Source organism: Vipera berus, assembly GCF_964194415.1.
Source record: "Vipera berus genome assembly, chromosome: Z".
NCBI classification, from domain to species: domain Eukaryota; kingdom Metazoa; phylum Chordata; class Lepidosauria; order Squamata; family Viperidae; genus Vipera; species Vipera berus.
In genome coordinates, this window is record NC_138205.1 from 25,570,626 (window position 1) to 25,587,940 (window position 17,315).

At 34.6% G+C, this 17,315-nt stretch overlaps 3 protein-coding genes across 3 annotated transcripts; all 3 read right to left on the bottom strand.

The window, feature by feature from the left end:
* Positions 1-350: 350 nt before the first annotated feature.
* Positions 351-1,277, bottom strand: LOC308678787 (olfactory receptor 14A16-like; the record flags this gene model as incomplete). Its single annotated transcript, XM_081346018.1, has 1 exon — positions 351-1,277. The coding sequence occupies one exon, from the start codon at positions 1,275-1,277 to the stop codon at positions 351-353; it is 927 nt and encodes a 308-aa protein (XP_081202144.1).
* Positions 1,278-5,153: 3,876 nt separating this feature from the next.
* On the bottom strand, positions 5,154-6,080 carry LOC308678788 (olfactory receptor 14A16-like; the record flags this gene model as incomplete). Its single annotated transcript, XM_081346019.1, has 1 exon — positions 5,154-6,080. One exon carries the CDS (start codon positions 6,078-6,080, stop codon positions 5,154-5,156), a length of 927 nt encoding a protein of 308 aa, XP_081202145.1.
* Positions 6,081-15,246: 9,166 nt separating this feature from the next.
* Positions 15,247-16,164, bottom strand: LOC308678789 (olfactory receptor 14A16-like; the record flags this gene model as incomplete). Its single annotated transcript, XM_081346020.1, has 1 exon — positions 15,247-16,164. The coding sequence occupies one exon, from the start codon at positions 16,162-16,164 to the stop codon at positions 15,247-15,249; it is 918 nt and encodes a 305-aa protein (XP_081202146.1).
* Positions 16,165-17,315: the final 1,151 nt, after the last annotated feature.

Genomic DNA, 17,315 nt, shown 5'->3' on the forward strand with positions numbered 1-17,315 from the left:
AATCATTTATTTCAAAGTATTACAAAGCATTCAAAGTTCTTCATTGTTTCATAAATTCTTCATTTTTAATATGGAATTCAGTATATATCCAACATACTTAAGCCTAATTCTTCTTTCCAGAACTGTATTAAACAAAGCATTACAGACGTTGGATAATTCTATGCCATATTTTTAAATGCCACTTCGAGCATTTAGATAGTAATTAACATTTCAAGCATGTGGAACACAACAAAAAATTGCTTTAATGTGGAGATTTTACATTGCAAGATTGTATCCTATAGGAATAATGCTTATAAATAAAGACAAAAGACCTATAGAGAGAAAACCCTACATACATAAAACTACCACTTTTACTTCACTTTTATTTTTAGCATTTTCCACAGAGCCTTTTGGATTTCCTTGTTCCTGAGGCTGTAAATAAAGGGATTGAGGAGTGGGGGCAAAACTGTGTAGAGAACAGCAGAGAGCATATCCAAAGTGTGGGAGGAAAGACTTTGGGGCCTCATATATGCAAAAAGAACAGAGATCAAAAATAAAGAAAAGACAGTCAGGTGGGGAGCACACGTGGAGAAAGCTTTATATCTTCCTTGAACTGAAGGGATTTTCAGTACAGCAGAGAAGATGTAGCCATAGGAAATAAAAATGAACCCACTGCAAAATGAATCTACAATAATCCCTATAACCAAAATTAGAATCTGATTAATTCTTGTATCAGTGCAAGAAATCATTAGCAGATGAGGAATATCACAGAAAAATTGCTCAATTCTATTGAATTTGCAGAAATTTAACCTGAAAGTGAGAATGGTGTGCAGCAAAGCATGGAACAAATTGCTTATCCAGGAAGCAGCTGCCATTTGTAAACAGGCATCCCAGTTCATTATTAGTGTATATTGCAGAGGGTGACAGATGGCCACATAGCGGTCATAAGCCATGACAGTCAGCAAGGCAAGCTCAGTACCTGCAAATGTGACAACTGAGAAGACCTGAGCAGCACATCCAACATAGGAGATCTCCCTGATATTTGTCAAAGAAGCAGCCATGGCTTTAGGGATCGTGCTTGAGATAAAGAAAACATCAGAGTATGACAAATTTACCAAAAAGAAATACATGGGAGCATGAAGTTGCTGGTTTAGGATCACAGCAACACCAAGAAGGAAATTTCCAATTAAGGCTAATAAGTAAACAACAAGGAATATTGCAAAATACAGAATCTGCATGTCATGATCATCAGAAAATCCCATCAGAAGGAATTCTGTCACAGTGGATTGGTTGGCCATTTATTTTCTCTGACTCCTTCTGGACAGAAAGAGAATATCATAGAATTAGTAATAATGATCTATGCAACCTATTGAATGAATATATTCTTAAAATACAAAAGAGACCACCATATCTTTAAAAACACATACATTATTATTATTATTATTATTATTATTATTATTATTATTATTATTATTATTATTATTATTATTATTAGCCTTTTCTACATTTTATATGTAACAAAGTATATCAGTACGTCTGTCAGAGTAAATTGTATTGACAAAAGTGGCATTTAGTAGAAAGAGAACATTTTAATGGTAAAAATAATAGAAATAGAAGTGATAAAAATGTTGATATGCTACAGCTGGTTTGTAAAAATATTTTTTTTATGTTGATGGAAACTGTATTGAATATATACATTAAAATGTACATATATTTCTCTTTTTGTTTCTTTCTCTCCATTTCCCCCCACATAAATTAATAATATTGCAAACTAGATATAAAATGTATACATATGTTATTTGTGGAGCAATACTTTTCTGTTAGTATTTTCATTTTCCTTAAAATAACTGAGGAATTAAATATTTATTTAAGCAAATATAATTCAACAGAAAATAGCTACAAGGGGGGGGGGGAGAGAGGCTTTTATTCCAACTTCTTTCTCAAATAGTAGACCTTATACCATTTCAGAAAAATGGCTGTTCAGTCTCTTCTTAAAATCCTCCAGACATGAAGCACCCACAAATGCTGAAGGCAAGCTGTTCCAGTGGTTAATTGTCCTCACTGTTAGGAAGTTTTTCCTTAATTCCAGGCTGCTTCTCTCCTTGATCATTTTCTATCCATTGTTTCTTGTCCTGCCCTCAGGTGCTTTGGAAACGAAGTTGACCCCCTCCTGTTTAGAGGTTAAATTTGTTACACATTTTTACTGATATATATATATATATATATATATATATATATATATATATATATATATATATATATATAGTAGAACTGGATATAAGATTTGGAACCTATGCTGCATTTAGCCTCTGCCTCTGTCTGTGTCTTTCTGCCTCCCCACCCTCTCACACACAAACATACATAATGTTATTGGATATTTCCATACAATCCTCCTAGTTTTCACACATATGTTGGTTGACATATATCCCTGAATTCAGTGAGACCCATAGCTGTGTAAGTGGGTGTCCAATTGCAGGATAAAGAAGTAAATGAGTTAAGACATCCATATAAGATGTTTCAAATTCAATAAATATTGATACAGCAATCAGGTTATTGTTATGCATTCACTGAATCATTCTTTTTTTTAAAAAAAAAACAAAAACTATGTAAATATTAAAAACAAAAGTACTTTGAAATATTTACAAAGTAAGTAAAAGAGTTCTGTATTATGACATTATGTGTGGTCATATAGCTGATACATTGTTCTTAATAAATCCTTATTTATCTTAATTTATTTTTCTTAGACATAACTAAGGGCAATGCTTAAGAACAAACACATACACTTCCAATTATATATATATATTTAAAAGAGATAAAGAACATTTTACTTAAATCAAATCTCAGGCGATAAAGCAAGTAGCAAAATCCTGTATATCACCGTAGTAAAAGTCATGTTCAGTCCAAAAATAGATTTTCATGGCATTATACATATGGTCTTCTTGTATGCAATAATTCATAACTAAAGTCCTGCTCTCGTAAATATTCTACTTACCAGGATATTTATTGCTGTTTTGAAATATGATTGAAAAGTGACAGTACAAATACACCTATGCTTTTCCATCATTTTATAGGTTCTAACTCTCTGACAAGAAATGAAAATAATAATAATAATAATTATATCACCCTTGTTTTCTGCTGTGTTCAAGGAATCATTCTCTAGAGACTAGTCATAATTCTCATGCTGAAATGAATGGGTAAATTGCAAAATAACAAAATGGATGATTAAAATCTACTATCATACTCCAAGAAAAAAAAACACCCTTAAATTAAATGAGCATCTTCCCTGGCATTCTGCTGAAAGAGCATATCATGGATCTTTTTCCTTGCCCCAAAGCTTCTCCAATGAAAATAAACTATTGCTGCAGAACAACAAACTACATAATTCCCCATAGTAATGCTAATGATAAAATGTGTCAAGTTTCTTGAATTATTTTTAGAATTTCAAGTGAAATCTGTTTAAGGCTTAAAACACAACAGGGACATTCTGGGGCAGATATTAAATGTTCCAGAGAAAGCTATTCCAGCTACCCTATTTCTCTAACTTAACAACCTCTTTTGAATCCCATGCCCAAATCTCAGTCCCATAAAGGTTCTATGCAGTGCTTTTTTTGTAAAAGAAAAAGGTGCTGGAACTCACACATGTTATACAGCCCGCCTTTCCTACCCTACAAGGTTCCATCCAAAAAAGGTGCCTGAACTCCATTCTGAGGGTTCTATGACAAAAAAAGCCCTGGTTCTATGTCCCATTTGAAATTTCCTGATGAATATTGTTCTCTGTCAGGAGCAGATTCTTTAGAAACCACTAAAATAATGTTGTTATTATCTCTCAAAATTATCTAGAAATATCAGAGGTTTTGAGAAAGATAATTTGATGTACAACACAGGTTTCATGTTTTGAAATATCTACTAGCCCTAATTCCAGATACTATGCTTGCTTAAAGGTAATACTTACAAAGTAACTAAAAGAGATCTGTATTATGACATTATGTGTGGTGATATAGCTGATACATTTTTCTTAATAAATCATTATTTATCTTAATTTATTTTTCTTAGACATAACTAAGGGCAATGCTTAAGAACAAACACATACACTTCCAATCATATATATATATTTAAAAGAGATAAAGAACATTTTACTTAGATCAAATCTCAGGCGATAAAGCAAGTAGCAAAATCCTGTATATCACCCTAGTAAAAGTCATGTTCAGTTCAAAAATATATTTTCATGGCATTATACATATAGTCTTCTTGTATGCAATAATTCATAACTAAAGTCCTGCTCTCTTAAGTATTCTACTTACCAGGATATTTATTGCTGTTTTGAAATATGATTGAAAAGTGACAGTACAAATAAATTAAGCATCCTTCAAAACCTATGGTAATCATGGAATCTTGAGATAGATTATCTTTGTAGTGTTGAATAATTAGTCAATAGAGAAGCAACAGATGAAGATTTATTTATTTATTTATTTATTTTAATTCCATTTATCTCCCACCCTTCTCTGAAGACTCAAGGCGGCTTACAAGCTTAGCAGTAGCCTTCATTCTATGTATATGCCTGCTTATTAGGGCTTTCACACACACCCCAAGCAGCATTATTACAAAGTCAGCTTAATTGCCCCCAACAATCTGGGTCCTCATTTTACCTACCTCGGAAGGATGGAAGGCTGAGTCAACCTTGAGCCTGGTGGGACGCGAACCTGCACTAATTGCAGGCAGCTGGTGTTACTTAAGGAGGCAGTAGCCCACTGCTCCACCCACAAATTGTTACACCACTAGTGTAACAATTCAAGGCCCCAGTGATATTGTCTTTCCATTCAGAGAGAATCATTTATTTCAAAGTATTACAAAGCATTCAAAGTTCTTCATTGTTTCATAAATTCTTCATTTTTAATATGGAATTCAGTATATATCCAACATACTTAACCCTAATTCTTCTTTCCAGAACTGTATTAAACAAAACATTACAGAAGTTGGATAATTCTATGCCATATTTTTAAATGCCACTTCGAGCATTTAGATAGTAATTAACATTTCAAGCATGTGGAACACAAAAAAAATTGTTTTAATGTGGAGATTTTACATTGCAAGATTGTATCCTATAGGAATAATGCTTATAAATAAAGACAAAAGACCTATAGAGAGAAAACCCTACATACATAAAACTACCACTTTTACTTCACTTTTATTTTTAGCATTTTCCACAGAGCCTTTTGGATTTCCTTGTTCCTGAGGCTGTAAATAAAGGGATTGAGGAGTGGGGGCAAAACTGTGTAGAGAACAGCAGAGAGCATATCCAAAGTGTGGGAGGAAAGACTTTGGGGCCTCATATATGCAAACAGAACAGAGATCGAAAATAAAGAAAAGACAGTCAGGTGGGGAGCACATGTGGAGAAAGCTTTATATCTTCCTTGAAGTGAAGGGATTTTCAGTACGGCAGAGAAGATGTAGCCATAGGAAATAAAAATGAACCCACTACATAATGAATCTACAGTAATCCCTATAACCAAAATCAGAATCTGATTAATTCTTGTATCAGTGCAAGAAATCATTAGCAGATGAGGAATATCACAGAAAAATTGCTCAATTCTATTGAATTTGCAGAAATTTAACCTGAAAGTGAGAATGGTGTGCAGCAAAGCATTGAACAAATTGCTTATCCAGGAAGCAGCTGCCATTTGTAAACAGGCATCCCAGTTCATTATTAGTGTATATTGCAGAGGGTGACAGATGGCCACATAGCGGTCATAAGCCATGACAGTCAGCAAGGCAAGCTCAGTACCTCCAAATGTGAAAACTGAGAAGACCTGAGCAGCACATCCAACATAAGAGATCTCCTTGATATTTGTCAAAGAAGCAGCCATGGCTTTAGGGATTGTGCTTGAGATAAAGAAAACATCAGAGTATGACAAATTTACCAAAAAGAAATACATGGGAGCATGAAGTTGCTGGTTTAGGATCACAGCAACACCAAGAAGGAAATTTCCAATTAAGGCTAATAAGTAAACGACAAGGAATATTGCAAAATACAGAATTTGCATGTCATGATCATCAGAAAATCCCATCAGAAGGAATTCTGTCACAGTGGATTGGTTGGCCATTTATTTTCTCTGACTCCTTCTGGACAGAAAGAGAATATCATAGAATTAGTAATAATGATCTATGCAACCTATTGAATGAATATACACTTAAAATACAAAAGAGACCACCATATCTTTAAAAACACATACAATATTATTATTATTATTATTATTATTATTATTATTATTATTATTATTATTATTATTATTATTATTATTATTATTATTAATCGCCTTTTCTACATTTTATATATAACAAAGTTTATCAATACGTCTGTCAGAGTAGATTATATTGACAAAAGTGGCATTTAATAGAAAGAGAACATTTTAATGGTAAAAATAACAGAAATAGAAGTGATAAAAATGTTGATATGCTACAGCTGGTTTGTAAAAATATTTTTTTATGTTGATGGAAACTGTATTAAATATATACATTAAAATGTACATATATTTCTCTTTTTGTTTCTTTCTCACCATTTCCCCCCACATAAATTAATAATATTGCAAACTAGATATAAAATGCATACATATGTTATTTGTGGAGCAATACTTGTCTGTTAGTATTTTCATTTTCCTTAAAATAACTGAGGAATTAAATATTTATTTAAGCAAATATAATTCAACAGAAAATAGCTACAAGTGGAGGGGGGAGAGAGGCTTTTATTCCAACTTCTTTCTCAAACAGTAGACCTTATACCATTTCAGAAAAATGGCTGTTCAGTCTCTTCTTAAAATCCTCCAGAAATGAAGCACCCCCAAATGCTGAAGGCAAGCTGTTCCAGTGGTTAATTGTCCTCACTCTTAGGACATTTTTCCTTAATTCCAGGCTGCTTCTCTCCTTGATCTGGAACCTATGCTGCATTTAGCCTCTGCCTCTGTCTGTGTCTTTCTGCCTTCCCACCCTCACACACACAAACATACATAATGTTATTGGATATTTCCATACAATCCTCCTAGTTTTCACACATACGTTGATTGACATATATCCCTGAATTCAGTGAGACCCATAGCTGTGTAAGTCGGTGTCCAATTGCAGGATAAAGAAGTAAATGTTAAGATATCCATATAAGATGTTTCAAATTCAATAAATATTGATACAGCAATCAGGTTATTGTTATGCATTCACTGAATCATTCTTTTTTAAAAAAAAAAACTATGTAAATATTAAAAACAAAAGTACTTTGAAATACTTACAAAGTAACTAAAAGTGTTCTGTATTATGACATTATGTGTGGTGATATAGCTGATACATTTTTTTAATAAATCCTTATTTATCTTAATTTATTTTTCTTAGACATAACTAAGGGCAATGCTTAAGAACAAACACATACACTTCCAATCATATATATATATTTAAAAGAGATAAAGAACATTTTACTTAGATCAAATCTCAGGCGATAAAGCAAGTAGCAAAATCCTGTATATCACCCTAGTAAAAGTCATGTTCAGTTCAAAAATATATTTTCATGGCATTATACATATGGTCTTCTTGTATGCAATAATTCATAACTAAAGTCCTGCTCTCTTAAGTATTCTACTTACCAGGATATTTATTGCTGTTTTGAAATATGATTGAAAAGTGACAGTACAAATACACCTATGCTTTTCCATCATTTTATAGGTTCTAACTCTCTGATAAGAATTGAAAGAAAAAAATAATAATTATATCACCCTTGTTTTCTGCTGTGTTCAAGGAATCATTCTCTAGAGACTAGTCATAATTCTCATGCTGAAATGAATGGGTAAATTGCAAAATAAGAAAATGGATGATTAAAATCTACTATCATACTCCAAGAAAAAAAAACACCCTTAAATTAAATGAGCATCTTCCCTGGCATTCTGCTGAAAGAGCATATCATGGATCTTTTTCCTTGCCCCAAAGCTTCTCCAATGAAAATAAACTATTGCTTCAGAACAACAAACTACATAATTCCCCATAGTAATGCTAATGATAAAATGTATCAAGTTTCTTGAATTATTTTTAGAATTTCAAGTGAAATCTGATTAAGGCTTAAAATGCAACAGGGACATTCTGGGGCAGATATTAAATGTTCCAGAGAAAGCTATTCCAACTACCCTATTTCTCTAACTTAACAACCTCTTTTGAATCCCATGCCCAAATCTCAGTCCCATAAAGGTTCTATGCAGTGCTTTTTTTGTAAAAGAAAAAGGTGCTGGAACTCACACATGTTATACCCTACAAGGTTCCATCCAAAAAAGGTGCCTGAACTCCATTCTGAGGGTTCTATGACAAAAAAAGCCCTGGTTCTATGTCCCATTTGAAATTTCCTGATGAATATTGTTTTCTGTCAGGAGCAGATTCTTTAGAAACCACTAAAATAATGTTGCTATTATCTCTCAAAATTATCTAGAAATATCAGAGGTTTTGAGAAAGATAATTTGATCTACAACACAGGTTTCATGTTTTGAAATATCTACTAGCCCTAATTCCAGATACTATGCTTGCTTAAAGGTAAAGGTTCCCCCAGACATGTGTGCTAGTCGTTTCCAACTCTAGGGGCCGTTGCTCATCTCTGTTTGAAAGCCGAGGAGCCAGCGCTTGTCCAAAGACGTCTCTCTGGTCACGTGGCCGGCATGACTAGACGCCAAAGGCACACGGAATGCTATTACCTTCCCACTGTAGTGGTCCCTATTTTTCTACTTGCATTTTTACGTGCTTTCAAACTGCTATGTTGGCAGAAGCTGGGATGAGTAACTGGTGCTCACTCTGTTATGCAGCACTCAGGATTCGGCCCACCTAACTGCTGACCTTCTGATCGACAAGCTCAGCATGCTAACCCACTGAGCCACCCCATCCCATTGTGCTTGCTTACTTACATATTATTTGTTTGTTTGTTTGTCTGTTTGCAAAAAAATCTTATCCTCTCCTCTTGCCCTCAGTTGGATATTTTGTACATTTAATGTTTCTCTAAGAATCAATAAGGAAGCTTGTTCACTAACTGACACCTTTTGAAAAGTACAGGTTTCATCATTAAAATGTGTAAGAATAGTTAAGATTTTAGCTCCTGCTTCTGTCCATAAGTGTACATAACAGAGAATGATGAAACACAGTTATTTTACAAGCTTTGAAACATCATTGTGAAATACATTATAATACCTTAATGAAGTATACTTCCTTTTTCATGCCTTCACTATCACTGACAAAGTAAAATGCTTTTCTTGCTTATCCTTGATGTTTTCTGTGCCAATTCTCATAAACATTACAGCTACTTGGAACAGGTAGATGAGATTTTTGATGGTGCACTGGTTATCTTCATAACCTGACAAAGAGTACTACACCAATTCTCCCACCCATATGGATTCCTGATCCAATTTCATTTTCCCACAGGGAATTCAGTTGCTCCTACCACATTTTAAAGCTCAACAATTTACCAGATCAGCTATTGAATGGGGGCATAATTTATTAAATAATTTTGTCTAATTAAAGTGGCTTGAGTGCTCAGTCTAATGACTGAAAATAAAATACAAATAGCTTACTAAGGGGATAAAACTTCAAAGTTAGCCCTGCATATTGAACAAGTGGACCTGGCCCCCTGAGAACCATGAGAGATACTCCAGTAAGTTCAGTCAAGACTTCCTGATTGAACAAATCAAAATTAAAATTGCTTAGGTTGTTATGGGTATGGATTTGGAACCTATTGTTCACTTTTCTGTAAACAAGACATTATATAAGCTTTGTCTTCCATTCTTTCAGAGGGTAGGGCATTACCTTATATTTTCCATGTAATTCAATAAAATAGGCTCAAGAAGATCATGTGTTCTCCACTTGTCAACCAGGTTCTAGGGAATTTTCCCCCTTTTATTGGGATCTCATCAGGGATTGAACAGAATACTGGATTAAGGCCAGTATTAAATATTCTTTAAGCATCTTGTGTAGTCTCCACTCATCAAAAGGTCATGGAAGTTTTTCTTCTGCAGTATTATTTTGTCAGGCTATATGGTTGTATGCTGTATTTCTATAAATTCTCTAATTCATACAAATCCATCTAATTTCAATTTCAATGCTATTGTGATTATATCTGCTATTGTATATTTTAGATACAGCCTATTATAAATCTAAACATTTGCTTATTTGGAACAGCTAAAAATATCTTTGTAGTATGGTCAAAACAAAATTTTATAAATAGATCTTTATTTCATTTGATATTTAATTTTAAATAATCAGTAGCTAGTTGCTCCATTGGATGGATAGATGAGATTAAAAATAAATTTCTTAGGAATAATAGCGAAGTGCAAGACTTCATTGATTTTTCATAGAATGATATAACCTCATTGGTGAACAACTTTTTTTCCAAACTCTAAAAACTATATAATGAAAATTTTAACAATTATATTTCATTGTATTATATAAAAAACCTTGTAAAGGTAATCTGTTTCTCACTCATTAATCAATATAGATATTAAAATTTTAACTGGCTATTTTATCCAAGATACTTTAGCAAATTTTTTAGCAGTGAAATATGGGACATTGATCTAATTATATTTGACTTGTATAATATTTGATTGATTTGAATAAAGACAGAAAATCCAAAGCCACTATTCTATTGTTTGAGGTGGAATATTTTTATTCATGAACTTTTTAGACAGTATACATATGTTACCATAGTCAGTTAGATAAAGATCTGCCAACCAATTTTCCCTAAAAGTATTTAAATGTTTCAGAGAATAAAGTCCTGTAATATTTTGGACTATTTATATTACTGATTGAATAAAAATGAGTATGATCTTGTGGAGTTACTCAATTGCCTTTTTTCTGTATATGAAACAGGGAATCATATTATATATCACATTTTCCTCCTTTATATCCAAACATTCAGACCAAAAGGTAAGGAGGCTGCTTCATGTATTGAACTCTATTAATAGAGAAAAATACATGTGAGGAAGATCACTCATAGTTTCACAACAGTATTCTACTAACAGAATATTATATTTTTCATACTAAAGACAATCCAATCAAGTTAGGAAATTATCTTTTTTGTTTTTTGATGTTAATTTCAAAACGGCTGCTTGAATGTGATTGTTCCAAAAGCTGTAAAATGATGGGATTCAGAAAGGGAGGCAAAACTTAATATGAAACAGCAGAAAGTAAGTCTACAATGGGAAAGAAAAGAGATTTTGGCCTCATATATGAAAACAAATCTGTAGAGATGAATAAAGAAGCAACTGTCAAGTGTAGACTCCAAGTTGAGAAGACTTTGCATCTGCCTTTAATTGATGGAATCTTCAGCACAGCAGAAATGATGTAGCCATAAGAAGAAAAAAATGAATTCAATAGAAAATGAAGCCATTTTGTTTGTGAACCTTTTTGAGTTTTTAATACTTCTACATAAATAGGAACTAAAACATGACCCATTATCTATACAAATCATAAAGCTAGATAAAAAGAACGAGAAATTCAATTATTCAAAAAATGTTATATTTGTTCATTTGTTTACTGAGGAAAATGATGCAAATAATAAATAATATATTAGTGTAAGAAAAATAAACAATTAGGAGCAAAAGATCCAGTCTAGTGTTTGTGCTTCCAGTTACTGGTGTAGAATTATGTCCTACATATTTCTCATCTCTACTCCATTACATGCAAGTACTTTGCAAGATAGGGAGACCAGCCTATATGCTAGAGTACAATATAAGAGAAGAAGAGACATGGATCCCTCATTCTTTCACAAGGAAATTTTGTATTTCTCAGATTGAAGACATTCAAATTAGATTAGGATTTGTTTGTTTGTTTGCTTTCAATGTAAATTGCCACACAGTTGCTTGTTTTGAAGGCTATAAATGATTGGATTCATAATGGATGAAAGCACAGATATCAATAACCATGCAAGGCTGGCAGTAATTTTGTGTTATGCTGTTGGTGACACTGTGAGAGAAGAGCTGCTGAAACTGATGTCTTTGCCTGAAAGAACACAAGGTGTAGATATCTACAATGCTGTGAAGGAAGCTTTTTTATCACAAGACATAAGACCAGAAAAGGTGGTTTCAATTACAAGTGATAGAGCATCTTCTATGGTGGGGGCAACATCTGGTTTCATATATTGTTTCTTCAAGAAACAAAACATAAAGTAATACAATTCCACTGCATCATTCACCAGGAAGGTCTTTGTGCCAAGGAAAGCAACAAACAATTTGACAATATCCTCAAAGACAACACAAAAATAGTGAATTACATCATGGCTCATGCTCTGAATTGTCAGCAATTTCAAGTACTTCTTGAGGAGGTTCAGGCACAGTATGATTGTTTAGTTATGTACAACAATGTCCAGTGGCTGAGCAAAGGACAAGTCCTAGAGAGATTTGTGGCCTGCTTGGATGAAATTTGGCTTTTTATGCATGAAAAAGGGCAAGAATATCCACAGCTCACTGATATGGCCTGGCTTACCAACCTCATGTTTTTCACAGACTTTACAAACCACTTTAGCCTGCTGAATAAACAGTTACAAGGTGCAGGGAAAACAGAAGAAAAATGTTTTGTAATATCAAAACATTTGAGAGAAAACTGCAGGTTTTTGAAAGAGACCTTCAAAGTGGGCAGCTGAAATATTTTAGTTCATTTAGAAAATTGTAGAACATTTGCAGACAATCCTACAAGCCATCAGGAAATCTACAAGGAGTTTTCTAGCATTGTTGCAGCTGAAAATATAAATTTTAGTAACAGATTTTCACAGTTCCGTAAGATGGAGACAACCCTGTGTTTTCTTACTTCTCCAGATAAAGCCAAATTTGAAGAACTTGATCTTTCCTGCTTAGAGTGGTTAGATTTAGGAAATCTGGAAATGGAGCTACTGGAATTCCAATAAAATACTATCTGGAAAAATAAATTCTGTGACCTGTGTGAAACACTAGAGAAGATGGAAGGGATGAAAAAGGACAACACAGTTAGTTCTGAGAACAAAATCCTCAAAGTGTGGAATTTTCTGCAAGATAATTTTAAATGCATGAAAGTACTTGGTATTGCTTTCCTTACTTTGTTTGGATCATCTTAGGCTTGTGAGCAGCTGTTTTCAGCTATGAATTATATCAAATCAGACACCAGAAGCAGACTAACAGATGACCTGAGTGCTGAATGTATTGCTCTCAAACTTACAAACTATGAGCCAAGGGTAAATAAATTATCAGTAGGCATACAACAGCAGAAATCACATTAGTTCTTTAAAGTGGAGCAGTGGGCTGATGCCTCCTTAAGTAACACCAGCTGCCTGCAATTAGTGCAGGTTCGCGTCCCACCAGGCTCAAGGTTGACTCAGCCTTCCATCCTTCCGAGGTAGGTAAAATGAGGACCCAGATTGTTGGGGGCAATAAGCTGACTTTCTAATAATGCCGCTTGGGGTGTGTGTGAAAGCCCTCACAAGCAGGCATATACATAGAATGAAGGCTACTGCTAAGCTTGTAAGCCGCCCTGAGTCTTCGGAGAAGGGCGGGATATAAATGTAATAAAAAAAAATCATGCCAAATGCAAACTTTTACTTTTCAATAAAAACTTGTTTGTATCTTTGAAAGCTCTGTTATTGTGCTTTTGGTAGGTGGAGTGAGTGGGGGATTTTGACTTTTTTCCTTGTTTTGCTGTTTTAATGCCCCCCTGCATAGCCAGAAGCCTTATGCCATCGCTGTTGTGCTGCTGTGCTCCTCCAGCCCATCTTTCCCTTTCTTTGAAACAACCCACCCCGCAATCCCCCCATTCCTTCCTTCTGAATTAAAAAGAGAGAAAGCCAAGGTTTTTTTTCTTTTTCTTTTGTGGTCTTTACATATTTAATCTGCAGCTAGAAGGAAGTGGGGAAGAAAACCATCACAAGACACTCTTCTGTTTTAACTTTTTTTTTCCTTGTCGCTTTTTGGAGTTTTCATCCTGCTTTCATGAGAGGGCAGCATTTGGGAGGGGGTGTAGCTGCCCTTCTCCTCCAAGCCATCAGCTTAGCAAGGCACCCACCTGCCTGCTCTCTTCCCTGTCTCCAAGGCTTTTGCAGGGGGGGCTGTTTGGTTTTTATTCCCCTCCCATCTGCTGGGTGGTTGCAGCAGGGTTTGGTCTCTTCTGTCATGCTTTGAAGTTACCCACAAAGGACGTTTGGGGGAAGGATCCCCTGTCTGGTTGCTAAGCTTGTTTAAACCCTCTTCCAGCTCTTCCTCCTCACCAGAGCCCCCCTTTGTATGCAACCCTAGCCCCTGCCTCCCCTTTCCTTGCCCCATGGCAATGGCACCCCTGCCCTGCCCTCTCCCTTGCCTCACCACACCCTGCAGGACAAGCCTCCTACCCATTGCCCCACTCGCCAGAGAACCCCTGGATCCCCCCCAATCCTGCCTGCCCAGCCCCACAGGCATCCCTCCCCAGGAGCGACATCAAGGTGGCCCACCCAGGCCATGCCCACCCATTCTACCATGACTACCATGGCTGCACCCACTTGGTGGCCACACCCACTTGGTGGCCATGCCCCCAGCACCTGGCGATGCATAAGTGGGTTTCGGGTTTTAGTTTGGGCACTCAGGCTCAAAAAGGTTCACCACCACTGGGCTATAACATTTTGTATACTTCAAATAATTGAACAAATCTTGTTGCATTATATTCTTGATTGAATTATCTTTCCATTATTATATAATTTTACGGTACTGCTCCAAAAGAAGTGGCATTATTAGCCATCAAACCGCAAATGTAAACTTGTCCCAAAAGGTTTCCACAATTTTGGCCACTACTATAGTACTTATATGAAATTAAAATTAAATATAAATTCAACTGTCAACCATAATTCATAAGTAATGAATGATGTTATTCAGAACAAGGTAATGCATGGCTATTCGCCCAACATGTTAATTTTGATAAAGTAAGATAAATAATTCTGCTCAATATCTCTCTATCTAAAATTGTAGACAAATCTTTGATAGTTAGAAGGCATCTAAAAGTCTTGATTTCTTGATAAACTCTACATTTTCATTACTGAATCCAGTATAAATCCAACACATTTAAGCCAATGCCTCTTCCTGAAAGTACATTAAACAAATCTTTTAGAATTAAGACAATTCAATATATCTAATAGATTCTTATTTCATTTTGATAGCATTAGCATTTCTAAATATTTGGAAGACCCATGATTGCTCTAATGTGAAGGTTTTATATTGCACAATTCTATCCTATTCAAACAAAGACAGAAGACCTATCTAGATAAAACTTGTACTCCTAGGTTTTTAGCATTCTCCACACAGCCTTTTGGATGTCCTTGTTCCTGAAGCTATAAATAAGGGGATTGAGAAGTGGGGGCAAAACTGTGTAGAGAACAGCAGAGAGCAAATCCCAGGTATGGGAGGATAGACTTTGGGGCCTCATATATGCAAAAAGGGCAGAGATCAAAAATAAAGAAAAGACAGTAAAGTGGGGAATACATGTGGAGAAAACTTTATATCTGCCTTGGACTGAAGGGACTTTTAGCACAGCTAAGAAAATGTAGCCATAGGAGATAAAGATGAGCCCACTACAAAATGAATCTGCAATGATTGCTATAACTAAAATTAAAATTTGATTAATTCTTGTATCAGTACAAGAAATCTTTTGAAGATGAGGAACATCACAGAAAAATTGCTCAATTTTATTGGATTTGCAGAAATTTAACCTGAAAGTGAGAACAGTGTGTAGGGAAGAATGGATCAAATTGCTTATCCAGGAAGCAGCTGCCATTTGTAAACAGGCATCCCAGTTCATCACTAGCGTATATTGCAGAGGGTGGCAGATAGCCACATAACGGTCATAAGCCATGATAGTCAGCAAGGAAAGCTCCGAACCTCCAAAGGTGAAAACTGAGAAGACCTGAGCAGCACATCCAACATAGGAGATATCTCTGTTATTTGTCAAAGAAGCAGCCATGGCTTTAGGGATCATAGTTGAGATGAAACAAACATCAGAGATGGATAAATTTACCAAAAAGAAATACATGGGAGCATGAAGGTGCTGATTTAGGACCACAGCAACAACGAGAAGGACATTTCCCATTAAGGCTAATAAGTAAATGATAAGAAAGATTACAAAATGCAAAATCTGCATATCATGATCATCAGAAAATCCCATGAGTTGAAATTCTGTCATAATGGATTTATTTGCCATTTAGTATTTCTGACTTCTTCTGGACTGAAAGAGAGTATCATAGGAAATTAGTATAGGAAGTAAGTACAGTTATTCATTAAAACAATTGTAAATAATAATAGTAATAGTAATAGTAGTAATAATAATAATAATAATGATGATGATGATGATGATGATGATGATGATGATGATAATTATTATTATTATTATTATTATTATTATTATTATTATTATTATTATTATTATTATTATTATTATTTGTTGGAAAGGACCTTGGAGGTCATCTAGTCCAACCCCCTGCTCAGGCAGGAAACCCTATACCATTTCAGGCAAATGGCTGTCCAGATCATCTAGTCCAACCCTGTTCCATTTCGGACAAATGGCTGTCCAGTCTCTTCTTAAAAATGTCCAGTGTTGGAGCATTCACCACTTCTAGAGGTAGGTTGTTCCACTGGTTAATTGTTCTAAATGTCAGGAAGTTTCTCCTTAGTTCTAGGTTGCTTCTCTCCTTAATTATTTTCCATCCATTGCTTCTTGTCCTGCCTTCAGGGGCTTTGGAGAATACCTTGACTCCCTGTTCTTTGTGGCAACCCATGAGATACTGGAGCAGTGCTAGCATGTCCCTCCTCGTCTTTCTCTTCATTAAACTAGGCATACCCAATTCCAGCAACAGTTCCTTATACATTTTAGCCTCCAGTCCGCTGATCATCTTTGTTCCCCTTCTCTATACTCTTTCTAGAGTCTCAACATCTTTTTTACACCGTGGTGACCGAAACTGGATGCAGTATTCCAAGTGTGGTGTTAACAAGGCATTGTAAAGTAGTGTTAATAATTCACGTGATTTTAATTCTATTAAATTATTATTAATTTATTCTATTAAATTAAATTATTAAATTATAACTATCACAATGTTTGATAAATATTGAAATGCCAAGGCTATGCATTCTTAAAATGCAAAAGGGCACCTTATACTTTCACATATACCACATTTTAGTCCTTTCTATGTTATATATGACAATGTATACATTCATATATATATATATATATATATATATATATATATATATATATATATATATATATATATATATATATATATATATATATATATATATATATATATATATATATATATATATATATATATATATATATAGTCATAGGGGATTACA